This window comes from Squalius cephalus (assembly GCF_949319135.1).
Source record: "Squalius cephalus genome assembly, chromosome: 12".
Taxonomy (NCBI): domain Eukaryota; kingdom Metazoa; phylum Chordata; class Actinopteri; order Cypriniformes; family Leuciscidae; genus Squalius; species Squalius cephalus.
The window spans coordinates 1,589,986-1,609,326 of NC_137133.1; the positions used below are offsets into that span (position 1 = coordinate 1,589,986).

Below are 19,341 nucleotides of genomic sequence, written 5' to 3' on the forward strand. Positions count from 1 at the left end.
TAAACCCGCGCTGCGGGGCGGAGCATGGATGCAAAGCACGCACGCCAATGTGTGCATTGGCTCGATTTAGCAATACTTGAAGATGACAGGCTCCCTAAGCGTGATCCCAATCAGTCGGTACGTCTCCGTTCCTTTCTTCAGGGAACGAGGGTTACATACGTAACCGAGACGTTTTCCCTGGTGTGTCTGCGCACGCAATAAGTGGGCGGGCAATATGCTAATGTTTCGTCTTGACGTCACAACGAAACGGCTTATGACTCGTTTGAAAAAACGATTCATCTTACTGACTCAGAGTCAACTCTTACATTTGAAAGACAATAACTTTATATACGGTGTACTTTCAGATTTAAAACTTTGCTGGATGTTTTCATGCACTTAGAGCTGTTACACACTACATGAAAGGTAATTTAAAAAATCCATAATAGGGGCACTTTAATCCAAAAATAGCGAATACACAGGAGCAACAATAAATAAATTGAGATGAAATGAGATGAGAAGAACCACTTAAACTCAAACGACACAGAACAATGAGCAAACAGAACTCAGGGTACAAACAGACAGGATAATTAACAGGAATGGTTTGAATTAACTAATGATCAGGAACACAGGCAAATGGAAAAAGAGCACAAACAAAAAATGTTACAAACAGTGTCTCAATGATACTAAAATAACACTGCTTTCTATTGCAGGGATCTGTTAGTTTGAGCACCACGACCAGCCCGAAACAGCAACACTCCCTCAGCCAATGGAGGGAGTTTAGGGCAGGACTATCTGACCTGTTTGAACACATAGCCTAATGACTGTTTTCAAACAGGTTTCAGGAACACTCCCACCTTCTGTCAATCAATCCTGCCCTAAAGTCCCTCCATTGGCTGAGAGAGTATTTGCAGTTTAATTTTTTGACATTAGTCATATAGAAATTACACACTTGAGCTAAACTAGTAATACATTTTGTAAGTGAAAATTAAAAAGGAGTACAAATACATGTACTGGAGTAATATTTGAGCAGGGCATTACTATCCAGCACTGTTTGTGAATATATAGGCTAGGGCTAGTGTGAGTGAGTGTGTGTGATGGGTAGGTTTAGAGGAGGGTTAGTGTAAGGGGAGAGAATATAGAGTTTGTATAAAATCATTACGTCTATGGAATGTCCCCATTTAGATAGCCAAGTAAACATGAGTGTGTGTGTGTGTGTATGTGAGTGTGTGTGTGTGTGTGCGTGTGTGAGAGAGGGTACACGCTGTCTGAAAGGACAACCATGTTAACGGCCAAGGATGGACAGGTCCTGGGGCAAGAATGCTGTTAACGAATGTTATTGGCCTCTTTTGTCTTCCATCCTCTGCTATCACAACATCACTTGCACTCATCCAATATCCCTGCATAGTCTCCATTCACCTGCCGAGTCCCCGAGCACCTCTCTCTTTATTTCTCTCTCTCTCGATTAAACGTGAACGCGGTGGAAACTCCAGGGAGAAGGACTTCTCAAGCGTGAAATTTAACACAGAGTGTGAAACAGCTCCTGGCCGCCTATTATGAGTGTCTGACACGCCACAAGCGATAGCGGGAGGAAAAAAAGACACCGACAGGAGTGTGGCTATCGCTGCGGACGGAAAGCGCCGCTCAATTTAACCTCCTGAAAAAATGGAGCTATTAAGATTTCTTGCGAGGAAGTCTTTTCACGCAAAACGCAGAGCGAGTTAAGGTGTGAGAAGACCTGAAAAGACAAATGCTGCACTGAAGAGTTCATGAAAGCAACATCTTATTTACCAATCCTTACAGCAGGATGGTGGCTCTCTAGTAAAACATTATTTTTACTTGTTCCTCAGGTTTTTTTTTACACCCCCCCCCCCCATGTTTTTAAGTTACCTGATAAAATTCAGTTTCAGTTTATTACACATCCCTTTAAACGTTAAATTAAGAATAATTTCATTATAGTTATATCCACTTTAGCTGCTTTGAACCTGATACAGTATAATTCATGACACACAGAGATCAATAAAATCATCATCATAATTATCATATCATATAATCATTATTTAAAATGTAATATATTATACATTTAAATTGCAAATATAAAATAGACTAAGAAATACATTATTATTGCAACAATACTATTGTACTGTAAAATAAATATTATATAAAATTACCATTTATTGTATTTATTATTATTATTATTATTATTACTACTATTAATAACTTTTTAATTTTTATAATTTAAAATATATTGATTTAAATTAGGGCTGTCAAAAGATTAATCGCGATTAATCGCATCCAAAATAAAAGTTTGTGTTTACATAATATATGTGTGTGTACTGTGTATAATTATTTTGTATAAATACACACACATGCATGTATATATTTAAGAAATATTTGCATACATATACTGTATATATATTTATATAGTTTATATTATATATAAATATAATTTTTTTTATATATAAATAACACATTTTTCTTAAATATATACATGCATGTGTGTGTATTTATATATACAAATTGAATTATACACAGTACACACACATATATTATTAAAAACAAACTTTTATTTTGGATGCGATTAATCGCGATTAATCTTTTGACAGCCCTAATTTAAATTTAAATTATACAAATACATCAATAAAAATATATTACTATTCCAACAATACTTTTATATTGTAAAATAAATAAATAAATCAACAAAAAAGTATTTATTAATAATAATAATAATATCTTACAGAACAATAGTAAAATGACTTTACGGCTGTCTAGTGGGTCATTTTTCACAGGAAGGAAAACCCTGAAATCTGTATTAACAGAAAAAAATCCCTGATATATGTTTGATGTTGGATTATGCAACACAAGTCACGCACAAAACACACACCCAGAAAAACACATGCATAATTACCCAATCTGTCCAATCAACCAACACAAACCGATCATAAAAAACACGATCGCTGAAAGACATCATTTGAAACAGTGGTGAGGAGCAGGTGCTACGGCACACATCACAGCAACACAATCTGATCTCTCCGAGCTCAGCCAACAATTACAGGAAAAGTAAACAGTCATTTCGTGAGGGGAAAATCTGAACATGTCTAATTAAAATGTTTGTTTTGGCTGCATCTCTCCTCTGTTATTAGTGTCTGTTTATGGCAGAAGAAACAAAGACATGGAGGGAATAAACCAGATCCACTTAACTTGGCCAGTAATATTCATTCACATATGGAAGTCTTAAAGGTACGGTAGCAAAAAAGGCTCAGGGTCAGAGAGAGTCTGGAAACTGCTTGTGAGATGTGTGTTAGTGCGGGGGTGATACGTACACACGATGCCCTCAGGGCCACACACATGCCTCTCCATGCACCGGTCACACTTCAGTCCGCTGGCACCGGGACGGCACTGGCACTGTCCGGAGCGCGGGTCACACACTGTGGGAAATGCACCGTACGCATCGCACTTACACTCCTCGCAGCGGCCGCCCAACACACTCGGGTCGCCGTGGAAGCCAGGAGCGCACCTGAGGACACCCGAATGCTGTTAAACTTTCTTTTCTGAAATGCTGTAAATTACTGCTTTTACTTCTGATTCGCCTCACAGTAAACACTGCAGAGGGCCGTGGGAAATGCATGCTTATTTGTTTTAACACAATTTTGACAGATTCAGCCCTGTAAGTGAGGAGTTGTTTCACGGCCTTTGGAGATATGTCTTCACCTGTCACAGTGTTTGCCCTCGTAGCCGTCGGGACAGGCGGTGCAGCGGTAGCCGTTATAACCCTCCCTCTCACAGGTGGGGCTGAAGCTGAGAGAGAGAGTGGGACAGTTGCTGCATGATAAACACATAGCACAGATAAAGTCTGTGTGTGTGTGTGTGAGAGTGAGTTTTTGTGAGTGTGTGCGTGTGTGTGAGTGGGCCCATAGTGTGAGTGTGTGTGTGTGTGTGTGTGTGTGTGTGTGTGTGCGTGTGTGTGTGCGTGTGAGAGAGTTTTTGTGAGTGTGTGAGTGGGCCCATAGTGTGAGTGTGTGTGTGTGTGTGTCTGTGTGTGTGTGTGTGAGAGAGAGAGAGTTTTTGTGAGTGTGTGCGTGTGTGTGACTGGGCCCATAGTGTGAGTGTGAGTGTGTGTGTGTGTGTGTGTGTGTGTGTGTGTGTGTGTGTGTGTGTGTGTGCGTGTGTGTGAGAGAGAGTTTTTGTGAGTGTGTGCGTGTGTGTGAGTGGGCCCATAGTGTGAGTGTGTGTGTGTGTGTGTGTGTGTGTGTGAGAGAGAGAGAGTTTTTGTGAGTGTGTGCGTGTGTGTGACTGGGCCCATAGTGTGAGTGTGTGTGTGTGTGTGTGAGTTTGTGTAAGAGAGAGTTTTTGTGAGTGTGTGCGTGTGTGTGAGTGGGCCCATAGTGTGAGTGTGTGTGTGTGTGTGTGTGTGTGTGTGTGAGAGAGAGAGTTTTTGTGAGCGTGTGCGTGTGTGTGTGTGTGTGTGTGCGTGTGTGTGAGAGAGAGCTTTTGTGAGTGTGTGCGTGTGTGTGAGTGGGCCCATAATGTGAGTGTGAGTGTGTGTGTGTGTGTGTGTAAGAGAGAGAGAGTTTTTGTGAGTGTGTGCGTGTGTGTGAGTGGGCCCATAGTGTGAGTGTGTGTGTATGTGTGTGTGTGTGTGTGTGTGTGTGTGTCTGTGAGAGAGTTTTTGTGAGTGTGTGCGTGTGTGTGAGTGGGCCCATAGTGTGAGTGTGTGTGTATGTGTGTATGTGTGTGTGTGTGTGTGTGTGTGTGTGTGTGTGTACTTGTACAACTATCTTTGTGAGGACCAGTTTGAGTTTTAGTCCATTGGAGTGAGGACAAAGAGAGTAAAGTGAGGACATGTTGGCCGGTCCTCAGTTTCTGAGAGCCTTTAAAGGCCTGTTTGAGGGTCAAGACTTGGTTTTAGGGATAAGGTTATAATGAGGTCAAGGGTCGGTTTAGGGTCAGGGGTCGGGTTAGGCACTTAGTTGTGATGGGTAAGGTTAGGGTAAGCGGCTGGAGATTGCATTGTGTCAATGAATGTCCTCATAAAGATAGATGTACAAGAAAGAGTGTGTGTGTGTGTGTGTGTGTGTGAGTGTGTGTGTGACTCATACTTGTTCTCAGGGTTGAGCAGTGGACAGGCACAGGGTTTGCAGTCATCAGGAACGCCCCTCACTTCACCATAAAACCCTGCAACACATCGCTCACACCGATCTCCTTCTGTGTTATGCTGACAATCCTAGAAAGACCAAAACACTATTAATAACATGTAATAATACTGTTATAACTAAGGCTGCTAATTTGAACCATTTAGTGTGATTAATAACAAAAGAAAATCATAATAAACACATACTAAAAGTCTATAATAGGAAATGCATGTTATCATAACAGAATGAAGTTGAATTACCTGTACCTTGACACTCATTTGCTCACCACAATAATGCATGCTAATGTCTGTGTGTGGGGGACATTTCTTAGCACATATTGATATTTGCAATTAACTGAATTCACTGTTCTGTGAATCACTGTGAATTCACAACTATTAACCTGATTGACAGCTCTAAGTATAGCAATTAATCACATTGGTGAAACTTGTAAAAAGATGCGTAAAGTTGCATCAAGACCACAGTTTCATTTAATGACCAAGCGAATTAATACAAATACAGCTTGTCTATAAGCACATGAAAACATTCACACAAAAAGCCCTCTGTCAATCTAATTATTAATACATTAAAACATTAAAAAATGACATACAGAACAAAAATTTGCCCCAGTGCAAAGATCTGCATTTCTTAAGTCACACACCAAGAATGAGGAAAGGCAGAGTGAGAGAAAGAAGAGTGGCAGCTTTCAGAGAGAGAGAGAGTAATCAGACTGCTGAAGCTGCGCTTTACTGGTCCGTGTCGCTCGGAAACTTTCATTAACTTCCTGTGTACCTCAATTACTCAAATTACCCCCCCTACACACTCGTTTACCATTTTCAATTTGCAAAAACCCGTAAAATGCAAATGATATTGCTATTAGCATGCATGCGACTGAACGCATAAACGGGCTGGCTGTTTACTGTTTGGAGAACTGCACTGGACTGAGTGAGTGTGTGTGTGTGTGTGTTGCACATGCTGTTCCTTGTTAATTTGAACTGAAGAAATCTCCACCCGCTCTGAGACGCTGTCACTAGCCGCGTTTCCATTACCCTTCAAATTGCGCAAATTGAAAATACGCCCAATGGAAACACGTCAATTTCGCAAAAACTCCCATTTATCGCAAAAAAGTTTTTCCGCTCACATGAGGAGGTTTTTCAGGCAATTCGAAAAAGAAATATTTCGCAAAACTGCAATGGAAACAGTTTTTGCGCATTTACAGTCACCTGACGTAGATGACGCGGTGTGTTTGGACAGAATACGAGACAGAGCTCTTTATTAAATTCATATAAGACAAAAGAATTACAGGAATACTGGATTCTAAACCTCAAATAAATGCCACAATCAAGACCTCGCAGCAGATCTGAGTGAGAAACACCCAGAAACTCCTCATATGAGCCGCTCACAAGTATAATAAGCGTCGTTCCTTACCATTAATGCTTGAGAACACACACACATCTCCTTACATTAATAATAATGGCCAGTGCAGTGGCTGGGATATAGTACAGAAACCCACCAACGTCCGTTATCATGATTTTTGGATGATTTTACTTATCGCGAGAGGAAAAATTAAAAAATTAAAAAAATTAAAAAAGTTTTAGATGTATAACATCGGTTAATGGAAACGCCATCATTTCGCAATAGTTTTTTGTCGACATTTAGAAAAAAATCGCAAAAGTTTTGCGCAAATCTGTAATGGAAACGCGCCTACAGTTATGCTGAGTTTGTTTGTTTTCATGGACTTTCAGCTGGTTTTCTTCAGTCACATGAATACTTTTGTTTGATTTTCCCGCCATTCATCAGTTGTCATGGACACTCATCTAATCATCACACCTGTTCGTTATCATCTAATTGTCACTGTGTATTTAAGTTCCTCCTTGTTCACTCTTCAAGTGTCGGTTATTATTTGTGATGGTGCACGCTGTTCCACCGGTGGGGAGAGCGTGACTCAAGGCACTCCAGTCAGGAAGGACTCAGTACCTGGCAGACGCCCGTTTCAGGATCACATGAGTCGCTGTGTTCATGGCACTGGCACCGAACACAGCTCCCGAAGCCGGCTCTGGACGCGGCTCCACCGGTGTGTACAGAGAGCCTGTAGAAGCCGGCCGCACACTCCTGCAAGAGACATCACACACACACGGTTAATCACACACACACCTCTATGATGATGAGCCACTGAGCTAAAACATAAAGTCATGATGTGAAGCGCTTGTGCACTTTTTAGTAAATTTTCAGTTTTATTAGGATACGTCACATCCAGTCAGGATGTTGCATGTGGTTTACTAAACAGGGCAAAAGAGTACAAAACCATAAAAGCGCCGATGCGAGTGGAAAGTTCAGCGCGTGATCTACTGACAACATGTACATTAAAGAACACAGACGCAGCCATAATGACCAACAAAATCTACCAAGATCGAATTAGCGTCTGGTTTTTAGGCGGTAAATAATGGCACAAACACCAGTAAGATGATTCATTTAAATACTCTCCTCCCATAAATTTTGCATCTGAAAGAGAAACTCCTGCAAATGCATAAGCAATAAGATCAGCTGCAAAAATAACCCTGTCCACGCCTTTTCAGCGCTATTTTCTTCTTTTCCCAGACAGTAACATAGGCCTCATTTACACTGCAGGTCTTGATGCCCAATTCTGATTTTTTGCCTATATCCGATTTTTTTGACCATCCGCTTACACGTTCTTTCAATTGTGACCCATATCCGATTCATGTGTTTACACGGAAACGAGCGCGAAATATGCTTGATGCTAGCTCTTCGATATATGCGAAGTTCGCCAAACATCACCATGATTATGAGGCAGGCCCGGGGTGGGTAATCGGGAGAATCGGGAGAATTCCCGGTGGGCCGCTTCACTTTTGGGCCGGTCGAGGATTTTTTTATAATTTTTTTCACATTTGTCACGTTAGTTACATTAGGCTACACACGTTCCGCATTCTTACACCACAGCCTCTGCATGGGTTGTACCATGTGAGGGAGTTCTCCCCTCCCCTACTATAGAGTTGGTTGGGTCCATAGCCCGTCTTTTCCAAAACGTTTTCTCAGGTAGGCTACCGCGACACCGCCGGCGCCTACCGATAGCTGGGCCGGCCCTACCGTAACGGTACGCGTCAGGGAGGATGGATGGGAGGAAGAGGCCAGGAAGTATGGAAGCTTGTTTCCGCCACAGAATAAAACATTTTAAAAGATAATTGTGACTTTTTAGCTCACAATTGCGTGTTATAAAGTCAGAATTGCGAGATATAAAGTCAGAATTGCGTGAAATAAAGTCGCAAAAAATAAAGTCGCAATTGCGTGTTATAAAGTCAGAATTGCGTGAAATAAAGTTGCAATTGCTTCTTATAAAGTCTAAGTGAATTATTATTTAACCTTTACATTATTTGTTGAACCATGGTATTAATACAAACTACACAATAGAAAGAGCTGAACTGTTCCAAAAATTTGGAAAAAGTGCTAATTTGGAATTCCACCATGGAAAAAGTGGGCCGGTCTTGGGCCTGAAACTCCCGGGCTCAAAAGTGTCCCCACTCCGGCCCTGTTATGAGGTGGAGAAGGACGAAAAGGGCCATCATTGCACATACGCTTCTGTTATTGTGTGCGAGAGAGATCTCAGGACTGGTGGGAACCTCCAACACAATCTCATGAAAGTGCGTATCTATACCACTCATTGTATTTCTCGTGCCATTTATATGCCAAAAATAGTTTTTGCCTGCATGATACGCACTGTAAACCCCTTGAGTAGGATTAGGGGTGTGGAGTGCGTGCGTATTACACTCCATAAAGTGCATATCATATACTATTTTTGGCGTAAATGGCATGAGAAATAAAATTTGTGCTTTCGCACTTTCATGAGATCATGGCTGGCTTTCACGAGGAGCAGTGGGTCCGAAATTTTTGTTTGAGCAAGCCAACCTTTGATATGTGTCAACGTGTGTCCACATTCCTCTCCCACGACACAACGTTTTGTCGGGCCATTTGCAGATGCGCGTCAGGGTTTCTCTCGTCATTAAACCGCGGAGACGTCGCCTAATGCCTCAGAAAACCCGATCTGCCTGTTTACATGACAGTCGCATTGGCACATATCTGATTTATATCTGATTTATTTCCACATATGAACGAGGCCTGAAACCGATCTGGAAATATCCGAATGCATGCGTTTTTTTCCTGTTTACACGGTCATAGAACACATCCGATCTGTGTCACATATGAGCAAAAAATTGGAATTGGGTCACATTTCACTGACAGTGTAACGAGGCCTAGTGTCAGCCCAGATCCGGGCCACATCTGGTCCATGTGAAAAAATGATGCATATGCATATGACTAGGACTCCACGCAGCTCTCGTATTATTCACCACTGGAAATCAATGAGTTTCGGTTAGTAGGAAATAATGAAACCGGTTTAGCCGGTGTAATGGTGGAGCAGTTTTAACTTAGCATATATTCTCCTTTTCAGTAACTGTGTCACTACTGTCTGACATTATATGTAAAACAGTTTACTAATTGACTAAATAGTCATATAAAAGCTCTTATATTCTCCATTTCAGTAATTGTGTTCTGTATAACTGCTGTCTTGACTGGGAGACATTATATTAGTTTAACCCTTTAGAACCGGCTGTGTCGTCGCCGACACATACCAGCAAGCTGTATTCATTTTACCGTAACTCTTTAACCGTTTGCACTTTCAAAACCATTAAAATTGCCCCTGACAGTAGACAATATGCGCTTTTCGGCAATATACGGCTCATTACGATAATTTCATGCTTTCCGTAAGCAAATGACAGTAGCTTTCTGGCAGCGCGGGAAGGAAGGATTTGAACAGAGAGATACGAGCACGGCAGGTTAGAGTGTTTTGGATTGCATAAAATAACAAAAGAAACGAACAAATACATGGCGAAAGAAGTGTTAGACAGCAGAAGAGGGGATTGGGATGATTTTTAATGAAACTTGGGAAGCGGATGGCCGTTACTCTTTCATGTATCTTAGCATGTAGTGAGTGTATGTGTATGTGTGTGTGCCTATGAATGCATGCATTTATGTGTGCGCGTGTATGAAAAAAAGTGTCCTGAATGAAAACTGTGCAACCCAATGTCACAAAAAAGACTTGTATATATGTATTACAGTTAATTTTTCAACTTTAAAGTGTTAGTTTCTTTCGTTCATGATTTTTCAGGTTTTTTTCTAAATAAAAATCAGTCAATTTATTCTCGTTTTTTTTTTATTTTTGTCTATTTAAATTCTATTTACAAACTCGCCACACACAGTAATGGTCAATAACTGTAATTTGTTAAAAGCTAATAATTTTCTGAAAAAAGATGACACCTTGTTTTAGAATTTTACAGTCAAAAAAGAAAAATATGTGAAAAACACCTATTTTAGCTTCAGGTTCTAAAGGGTTAAAGTTTAGTGACTCCTGAGTGATATACACTTTGTGTTGCATGTTATAGTAAAATAAAATCTCTTCATAAACGGTGTTTCTAGTGAATTTTAAGTTGCGAATCATCAGACACTCTCAGATATCAAGATTCAGCGTACAAACCCTGACAATGGATACAATAAACCACAGACTCTGAACATTATAGCAAGTAGTACAAAATTAGACTGTATAATTAATTCAGATTCTGCAGTGGACATTATTACAGTTAAAGTGTAAGAGGTTACAGACACACACCATCACTGCGATTCAACTAGTAAGCAGGAATGTGCTGTAAATCCACACTGAAATCTGTGACACTTTTATACAGGGAAAAAATAGTCCTTCGTTGAAACCATAGCAACACTCCCTCTCTCACCCTCGCTCTTCAAAATTAATCGCGTCAATTTAGTACACCATCTGTTCGGGGTGAACTTGCTAAACGCCTGTTTAAAAATACTTTATTAAGCACAGTATGAAGCGTTTGAGAGCTACGGCCATCTGTCTCCACGCGGCCTCGTCCAGCCTGAATGTGAACAACTGACACTCGCTGATCTGTAATCGTCTGTCTCACACACTCCAGCTTGTTAAAGATCTCACACGAACGGTTTGTGGGCGGAGACTGGCGGCGAGAGAGCGCTTTAACGCGCTAACAGTCTGAGAAGCAGAAACACTTGCTGTAATGATGAGCGATACACACACCCAGCTGTTCATCGCCTGACACTCGGGCTGGTGTTTTTCTACAGCCCTCCAATGAAAGGGCACGTCGCCAGCTTTCAGAAGCGGCTTAATTATAGTGACAAGAACGTCACGACAAATCGATGAGGAAATTACATTACTTGGGCTTTTAAAGGGGTCATAAACTGCAAAAAACACCCTAATTTAGAACAAGCTATTTTCTCTGTTTTTGACCCTCTTAGTTTCAAACACTCAGTTTTGATGGGTGTCGCGTTCAAGACTTGGAAATAAACGCCCACTGCTATGATTGGGTAACAGTTTTGCATATTAAAATAATCTTAAACGTCCTCGCCATTATACGTGTGGGATTTTTTGGACAAATTTTTGCAAAATATCTCATTACATTGTTGAAACATTTTTTTAAAGAAATGTTTATGCGTCTTACATATGCTTTATAAGTCTTGGTTGTAGTAAATAAAGTTTAAGTACTGATTTACCACAGTTATAACTTGTGGTGTTTTGTGTAAACTCAGTTATGAATTAATGTCACACTGTCGCACAAACGAGTGTCTTATTGACGCAATCTGTAACTTGGTTAAAAATAAAGTTCATCCACGCTTTCCTAATGTTAGGATGACAAGTAAGGCAATGCAAAGACGCCTTGCCACGTTTTAGGAACTAGGGACTTTGGGCTGGTACTCGGTGTGTGTCCACCGCAGGAAACAGGGTCTAAATGAAGTTTTGGGTAAATATTTCCCCGTCCGAAAGTTCGTGCTGGCGAGGTAGTACTTTTTTCAGGAAGTTTTCGGGGTGGGACTTGGGCACTGAACATGTTGATTGGTTGAGTTCATTCCGCATTTTAATTAGTTAATTAAGGTTTTTTTTTTTCTCCATTAGGTCACCTGATGGAGTTTTTTCGGTTCCTTGCCACTGTTGCCTTTGGCTTGCTAAGTTGGGGATATTTAATTGAATTAATCAATCAACAATACTATTGATCAGCATTACCAAACGTGGACGTTTTACACTAGAAACAAACATTGATGTATTATTTTAATTTAATACTGTGAAGCTGCTTTGATACAATCTATATAAATAAACTTGACTTGACTAGTTGACTTCACGCAGAAGTTTATTTCAATCACCAATTTTTTTAAATATGTTGCGGTGCGTGCAGTAAGAGTTGTTTGCCATTCAAATCAACAGTGGAGCTTAAAAAATATGACCGATGGATCGACAATGAGGTTCAGGCTTTATTAACCTTAAATTCAAAGGATGAAATCCAGCAGGAACTGTAAAGTAGTGAGCAGTCCTACGTCACCGGACTAATTTGCCTAATCTTCCCGGTACGTTAGACCGCGGTGGAAACGCAGACAGCAACAGGTCTGGGGGAAAAAAGTTCCTGAGACAAATTGTTCCAGGTAATTTCGGTGGAAACGCGGCTTTCGTTGCTGGAGTAATCCTCGTATTTACTACGACACGACATGCGTGGATCGGTGGGCGGGGCTAAAGAGGCAATGATGTAGAAGATGTTAATCTTAATTATGTTAATCTTCTGCAGAGGCAATTTTTCATTGCACTATAACGTCATACTGAGACAAACTCCAAAACGAGTCGTTTGGGCAGCTTGGTTTCAGTAAAAGCTGTTTTTGGACTAACGATGAAGTTTTGAGTTCTGAAACTTACAGGATGTTTATTATAGTAAAATGTCCTTTTTATATGTCAAAAGATCAAGGAAAATTAGATTTCTCAATTCATGACCTCATTAATATTTGTTTCTCTGCAATGTTTTGAACAACAGTTTTCAGCCACAGTGTTGGGAATAACGCATTACAGGTAACTTGAGTTATGTAATCAGATTACTTTTTTCAAGTAACGAGTATAGTAACGTATTACTTTTTCAAATTTACAACAAAATTTTCACAAAAACAGATTCTGTATTGCTCAAAATGAATAAAACAGTAAAATTCAAGTCAGAATATTGCACGGAACTGCAATAATTAAATATGTTAAATAATACAAATATACTTTATGTATTTAATGTCACATTGTTAACCAATGTCTTTATTCCTGACCTTTGATGATCCAATTGAACCATGCTAATAAGCTAAAGTGACTTTAGATAAACATCACATTAGTGTTTCATCTTTATGTTTTTATTGCTGAAGTAAGAGTGATGAACTTCTTCTTCTTCGGTCCAGAACGAACAGTTGCAAGATTTGTTTGAGCGGCGCCCTCTACTGTACAGGCTTGAACTTGCATTTCCTTCAGCCTGAGGCTTATTTACTTCACTTTTGGTGTGAAAAGGCCTTTACATTTGCCAAAATAGAACTTTTGTTTTTGTTGTTATTAAAAAACAAACAAGCAAGGCGAGCCAAAGTGAAAAAAGTAACGCAAAAGTAATGTAACACTTTAATTTCCATAAAAAGTAACTAAGCAAGTACTAAGGAAGTAATGCAATACTTTTAAAAGTAGCTTTCCCCAACACTGTCAGCTGTACTATATAATAAGTCACAGCTTAAGGGAGTAGCGCAGTAATAAAGACACAGATTTTCATAAAAACATCATATTGGCTTGAGATACAATGTACTGTAATATCTAACCTACATTTATGACATTTTACATGTCTTATCACAACTTTCCAGAACATTACAGCTCTTACATGTCAAATATTGTGTGCAAAAGCCATTACCTCACAGGAGAGGCCGGCGTATCCCTGAGGACAGTCACATTTCTCAATCTGATGGGCGATTTCACTGTCCTGTGATGGAGTCCCCACCTCCGCCACCTCCAGAGTGATCTCTGAGATTCTGCACAGCACACAAATCAAACAACTTCACAGCAGAAACAAATATGTTCACAGCCTAGTATAAAAAGTGGTTTTGGTCTATAGCTAATTTTGCCCTTCATGATAACTGTGAGGGGGGTGATTTTATTTAATAACTCATCCGTTTAAATTATATTAAGCCTTCAAGTTCTGAATAATTAAGGGCGTGGCCACTTGATTGACAGGTGGATTGCCGCTGATGTCACTACTAGCCGTTTGTCTGCTGTGTGCTAGGCCGTGTGTCCACCAAAGCGTTTTTTCACGCGGCTGGCGTGTTTTTTCAATTGTTTTCAATGGGAGCGTCGCGTTTTTAAAACGCCATGAGCGTAACGAGGCATCTTTTTCACGCTTGAAGCGCTGAGCGTTCAGCGAAAGTTGAAGAATGTTCAACTTTGGATAAAACACAGTGCTCATCACTGTCATTTTTTACCCAACCGTCCAATCACAGTGGAGGAGGGGCGGGACTAATACCACACTGACCAACCGCCACATTCTGCTTGTACAACGTCAACAGATGACAACAACACGCATAATAATGGAGCAAAATCATTTAAAACAAGAGCCAGAGAAAATACATTACATTGTTTTGACATTTTAATATAGAATCAACACAGAAACAAAATGTGTGTGAAATGAGACTCTAGTAACACTTTCGCGGATATTCTGTATCATAACAAGCAAAGCGTCTCAACTGAAAAAAACGCAACACTGGCAAAACGCTCTCAAGCGCCCACAGCTAGACGTTTAGCAGAGCGCACACAGCTAGGCGTTTAGCAGAGCGCACACAGCTAGGCGTTTAGCAAAGCGCACACAGCTAGACGTTTTAGCAGAGCGCACACAGCTAGGCGTTTAGCAGAGCGCACACAGCTAGACGTTTAGCAGAGCGCACACAGCTAGACGTTTAGCAGAGCGCACACAGCTAGGCGTTTAGCAGAGCGCACACAGCTAGACGTTTAGCAGAGCGCACACAGCTAGACGTTTAGCAGAGCGGTCACAGCTAGACGTTTAGCAGAGCGCACACAGCTAGGCGTTTAGCAGAGCGCACACAGCTAGGCGTTTAGCAAAGCGCACACAGCTAGACGTTTTAGCAGAGCGCACACAGCTAGGCGTTTAGCAGAGCGCACACAGCTAGACGTTTAGCAGAGCGCACACAGCTAGACGTTTAGCAGAGCGCTCACAGCTAGGCGTTTAGCAGAGCGCACACAGCTAGACGTTTAGCAGAGCGCACACAGCTAGACGTTTAGCAGAGCGGTCACAGCTAGACGTTTAGCAGAGCGTCCACAGCTAGACGTTTAGCAGAGCGCTCACAGCTAGACGTTTAGCAGGGCGCACACAGCTAGGCGTTTAGCAGAGCGCACACAGCTAGGCGTTTAGCAGAGCGCACACAGCTAGACGTTTAGCAGAGCGCACACAGCTAGGCGTTTAGCAGAGCGCACACAGCTAGGCGTTTAGCAGAGCGCACACAGCTAGACGTTTAGCAGAGCGCACACAGCTAGGCGTTTAGCAGAGCGCACACAGCTAGGCGTTTAGCAGAGCGCACACAGCTAGGCGTTTAGCAGAGCGCACACAGCTAGACGTTTAGCAGAGCGCACACAGCTAGGCGTTTAGCAGAGCGCACACAGCTAGGCGTTTAGCAGAGCGCACACAGCTAGGCGTTTAGCAGAGCGCACACAGCTAGACGTTTAGCAGAGCGCAGCCGCGTGAAAAAACGCACACAGCTAGACGTTTAGCAGAGCGCACACAGCTAGGCGTTTAGCAGAGCGCACACAGCTAGGCGTTTAGCAGAGCGCACACAGCTAGGCGTTTAGCAGAGCGCACACAGCTAGACGTTTAGCAGAGCGCTCACAGCTAGACGTTTAGCAGAGCGCTCACAGCTAGGCGTTTAGCAGAGCGCACACAGCTAGGCGTTTAGCAGAGAGCCCACAGCTAGACGTTTAGCAGAGCGCTCACAGCTAGGCGTTTAGCAGAGCGCTCACAGCTAGGCGTTTAGCAGAGCGCCCACAGCTAGACGTTTAGCAGAGCGCACACAGCTAGACGTTTAGCAGAGCGCACACAGCTAGACGTTTAGCAGAGCGCAGCCGCGTGAAAAAACGCACACAGCTAGACGTTTAGCAGAGCGCACACAGCTAGGCGTTTAGCAGAGCGCACACAGCTAGGCGTTTAGCAGAGCGCACACAGCTAGGCGTTTAACAGAGCGCACACAGCTAGGCGTTTAGCAGAGCGCACACAGCTAGGCGTTTAGCAGAGCGCACACAGCTAGGCGTTTAGCAGAGCGCACACAGCTAGGCGTTTAACAGAGCGCACACAGCTAGGCGTTTAACAGAGCGCACACAGTTTTCAGCCGGATAAAAACGCTTTGGTGGACACACGGTCTTAGCGTCACGTCACCTCAGCTAATTAAGGGTGTGGCCACTTGATTGACAGGTGGATTGTCGCTGATGTCACTACTAGCCGTTTGTCTGCTGTGTGTTAGCGTCACGTCACCTCAGCTAATCCTCACTCGCTGCACATTTTCGGTTATCCGGGAGTGACGCTGCCAAGATGGCGACGGTCGGCTCCGCCCACTTTGGGCTTCAAAACTGCTCTTCAGAAACACTACGGGTGATGTCACGGACACTACGCCCATATTTTTTTTTACAGTCTATGGTTCACACACATACGAGCGTCTGATTCTTCAGAACTGTTTTGATATTGCAAAACTTATTGCAAGTGCTTCCTCAAAACTTGACTGAAGTACGAGAAAGACGTGCTTGAGATCGGGCACCTGCTGTGTCTCATGACGCTGCCGTGCGAGGCCTTTATCAGGATATATTCAACATCAAACAGCACGTCCATGAAGTCCTCGCGAGTCATCGGCCTGCCGTCCTTGTGTTTCCACTCGTGCTGCAACACAATGTTGGTGTAGTTTACACTTGAAGTTAAAGGGATAGTTTGGCCAAAAATGATATTTAACCCATGATTTACTCACCCTCAAGCCGTTTGAGATGCATATGTCAATCATTTTTCAGACGAACACATTTTCAGGTATTTTAGAAAATGTCTTAGATCTTTCAGTGGTTATAATGTCAAGTTATGGGGTCCACCTCCTTCAAGTCCCAAAATGTGCATGCATCCTTCACAAAAGTAATCCATTCGGCTCCAGGGGGATAAACGAAGGCCTTCTGAGGGTAATCCGTGCGGTTTTGTCATAAAAATATACATATTTAAAACTTTATAAACGAAAATAACTGGCTTCCGGCAACGGTCGACGCGCGTTCACGGGAGATGGATGCTGGCGTATGACGTAGCGCAGGAAGCGTCGTGACATAGAACGAACGTGATAGCGTTTGCTATGGTTTAATGTGTTCGTCTGAAAAAAGATTGACATATGGATCTCGAACGGCTTGAGGGTGAGTAAATCATGGGTTTAATATCATTTTTGGCCGAACTATCCCTTTAAACATTGAGATCATGCGAGTGACACATACACATCAGAGTAAGTGTGTGTGGTCTCTCACCTCTGTCAGGTCTATCTCGTGACGAGTCAGCTGGCCGATCTGAAGCGCTGGCATGTGGCGGACCATGACCTTGTCCTTGTTGGGGCCGCCCTTTATGATGACCTGGGGCTCATAAGAGGTGCGGCCCGTCTCATCACGAGCCTCGTAATAGATGGCATACTTCAACTTCCCACCATAGGCTGTTATCTGAAAAAACAACCTCAAACATTGAGTCTTGCCGTGACGTACATTAGCTGGCCATGAATATTATTTCAATATGACAGAATCAATCAGACTGTACACTAGTATTGTTAAGTTTTTTTCAATACTTTTATTAATCAAGGATGGATTAAATTGATCAAAAGTGGCAGTAAAGACATTTATAATGCTACAAAATATATCTATTTCAAATAAATGCTGTTCATTTGAACTTTCTATTCATCAAAGAATCCTAAAAAAATATGAAGCAGCACAACTGTTTTCAACATTGATAATAATCATAAATGTTTCTTGAGCATCAAATCATCATATTAGAGTGATTTCTGAAGGATCATGTGACACTGAAGACTGGAGTAATGATGCTGAACATTCAGCTTTGATCACTGGAATAAATTACACTTTACTATATATTCACATAGAAAACAGCTGTTTTTATTTGTAACAATATTTCACAGTTTTTACTGTATTTTTGATCAAATAAATGCAGCCTTGGTGAGCAGAAACGACTTTTAAAAAACAAAAAAATCTTAATCACTCCAATCTTTTGAATGGTAGTCTGTAGGGGTGTGATGATACACTCAGCCCACGAGAAGGTTCACGAGGACGAGACGAGACAACACTATTTTTAAATATCTTCAATGACAATTTATATGCCTGGGGAAAAAAGCCTTTTTTGGCTGAAATTCACAAAATGCACACCAACGCAGGTGCATTTAACGTTTTAACAAATCTAGGGCTGTCACGAACAATTGTTTTTGTAATCGAGTAATCGGTTGATTATTTTGACAAATTTTTTTTTTTGGTGTGTGTGTGGTAATAAAAATAGACCTAAGTGAACAACAGCTTTTAAAATATGCATATAATAACACTGAGGATATACTAATGGGTTCAAATATATGTAACGCATTACATTTAAAAGAAACTATCCCCAACACTGGTGATTTTTAAATGGTTTTAATATGCTGATATCAGCTTTTCACCTCGACGAGAAATATTGTCACATTTTAATATCGCGAGATCTCGTCACAGCCCTCGCAGTCTGTATTATATAAGGAAATAAGGAAATAAAATGTAAAAGCAAATAAAGAAATAATGTCTCAATTCTGGCGATAAACATTAAAAAAAATCTCTCTCTCTCTCTCTCTCTCTCTCTCTCTCTCTCTCTCTCTCTCTCTCTCTCTCTCTCTCTCTCTCTCTCTCTCTCTCTCTCTCTCTCTCTCTCTCTCTCTCTCTCTCTCTCTCTCTGTCTCTCTCTCTCTCTCTGTCTGTCACTCTCTCTCTCTCTCTCTCTCTCTCTCTCTCTCTCTCTCTCTCTCTCTCATATATCCACGAGAGGGATGGGATCATTGACTTGTCTCTGAACAGTAAAGGCGAGTAGAGTGTGTTGTGTCTGTGCAGGGACTCTGACCATGGAGCGCTTGAACTGTTTGGGCAGTCTCCAGTAGTAGGGCTCCCTCAGGTGCTGCTGGATCACCTCAGCGCTGGCGATGATGTCCGGGTGCTGGAAGCTCACGCCGGCTGAGCTCTCATGCCCGTTCCACTCGTCCACCAGAGGGAGAACCGTCTGCTCGGGCACCAGAGTCAGCTGTGGACAACACATCACTCTCACACCTTACACAC

At 41.8% G+C, this 19,341-nt stretch overlaps 1 protein-coding gene across 5 annotated transcripts in view; it reads right to left on the reverse strand.

Annotated features, from left to right (window-relative positions):
* The window catches only part of lama2 (laminin, alpha 2), a 250,998-nt gene that overhangs the window by 65,904 nt on the left and 165,753 nt on the right, over nucleotides 1-19,341 (reverse strand). For 3 of the 5 annotated variants that reach the window (XM_079887439.1, XM_079887437.1, XM_079887436.1), the window contains 8 exons: nucleotides 19,130-19,306; nucleotides 17,524-17,709; nucleotides 16,791-16,909; nucleotides 13,892-14,009; nucleotides 7,083-7,217; nucleotides 5,076-5,200; nucleotides 3,688-3,774; nucleotides 3,300-3,493 (listed from right to left, as the gene is read on the reverse strand). In XM_079887439.1, coding sequence (XP_079743565.1) covers nucleotides 3,300-3,493; nucleotides 3,688-3,774; nucleotides 5,076-5,200; nucleotides 7,083-7,217; nucleotides 13,892-14,009; nucleotides 16,791-16,909; nucleotides 17,524-17,709; nucleotides 19,130-19,306 — 1,141 coding nt within the window. The remainder of the gene's footprint in view (nucleotides 1-3,299; nucleotides 3,494-3,687; nucleotides 3,775-5,075; nucleotides 5,201-7,082; nucleotides 7,218-13,891; nucleotides 14,010-16,790; nucleotides 16,910-17,523; nucleotides 17,710-19,129; nucleotides 19,307-19,341) is intronic. The other 2 variants (XM_079887440.1, XM_079887438.1) reach the window with 1 other exon arrangement.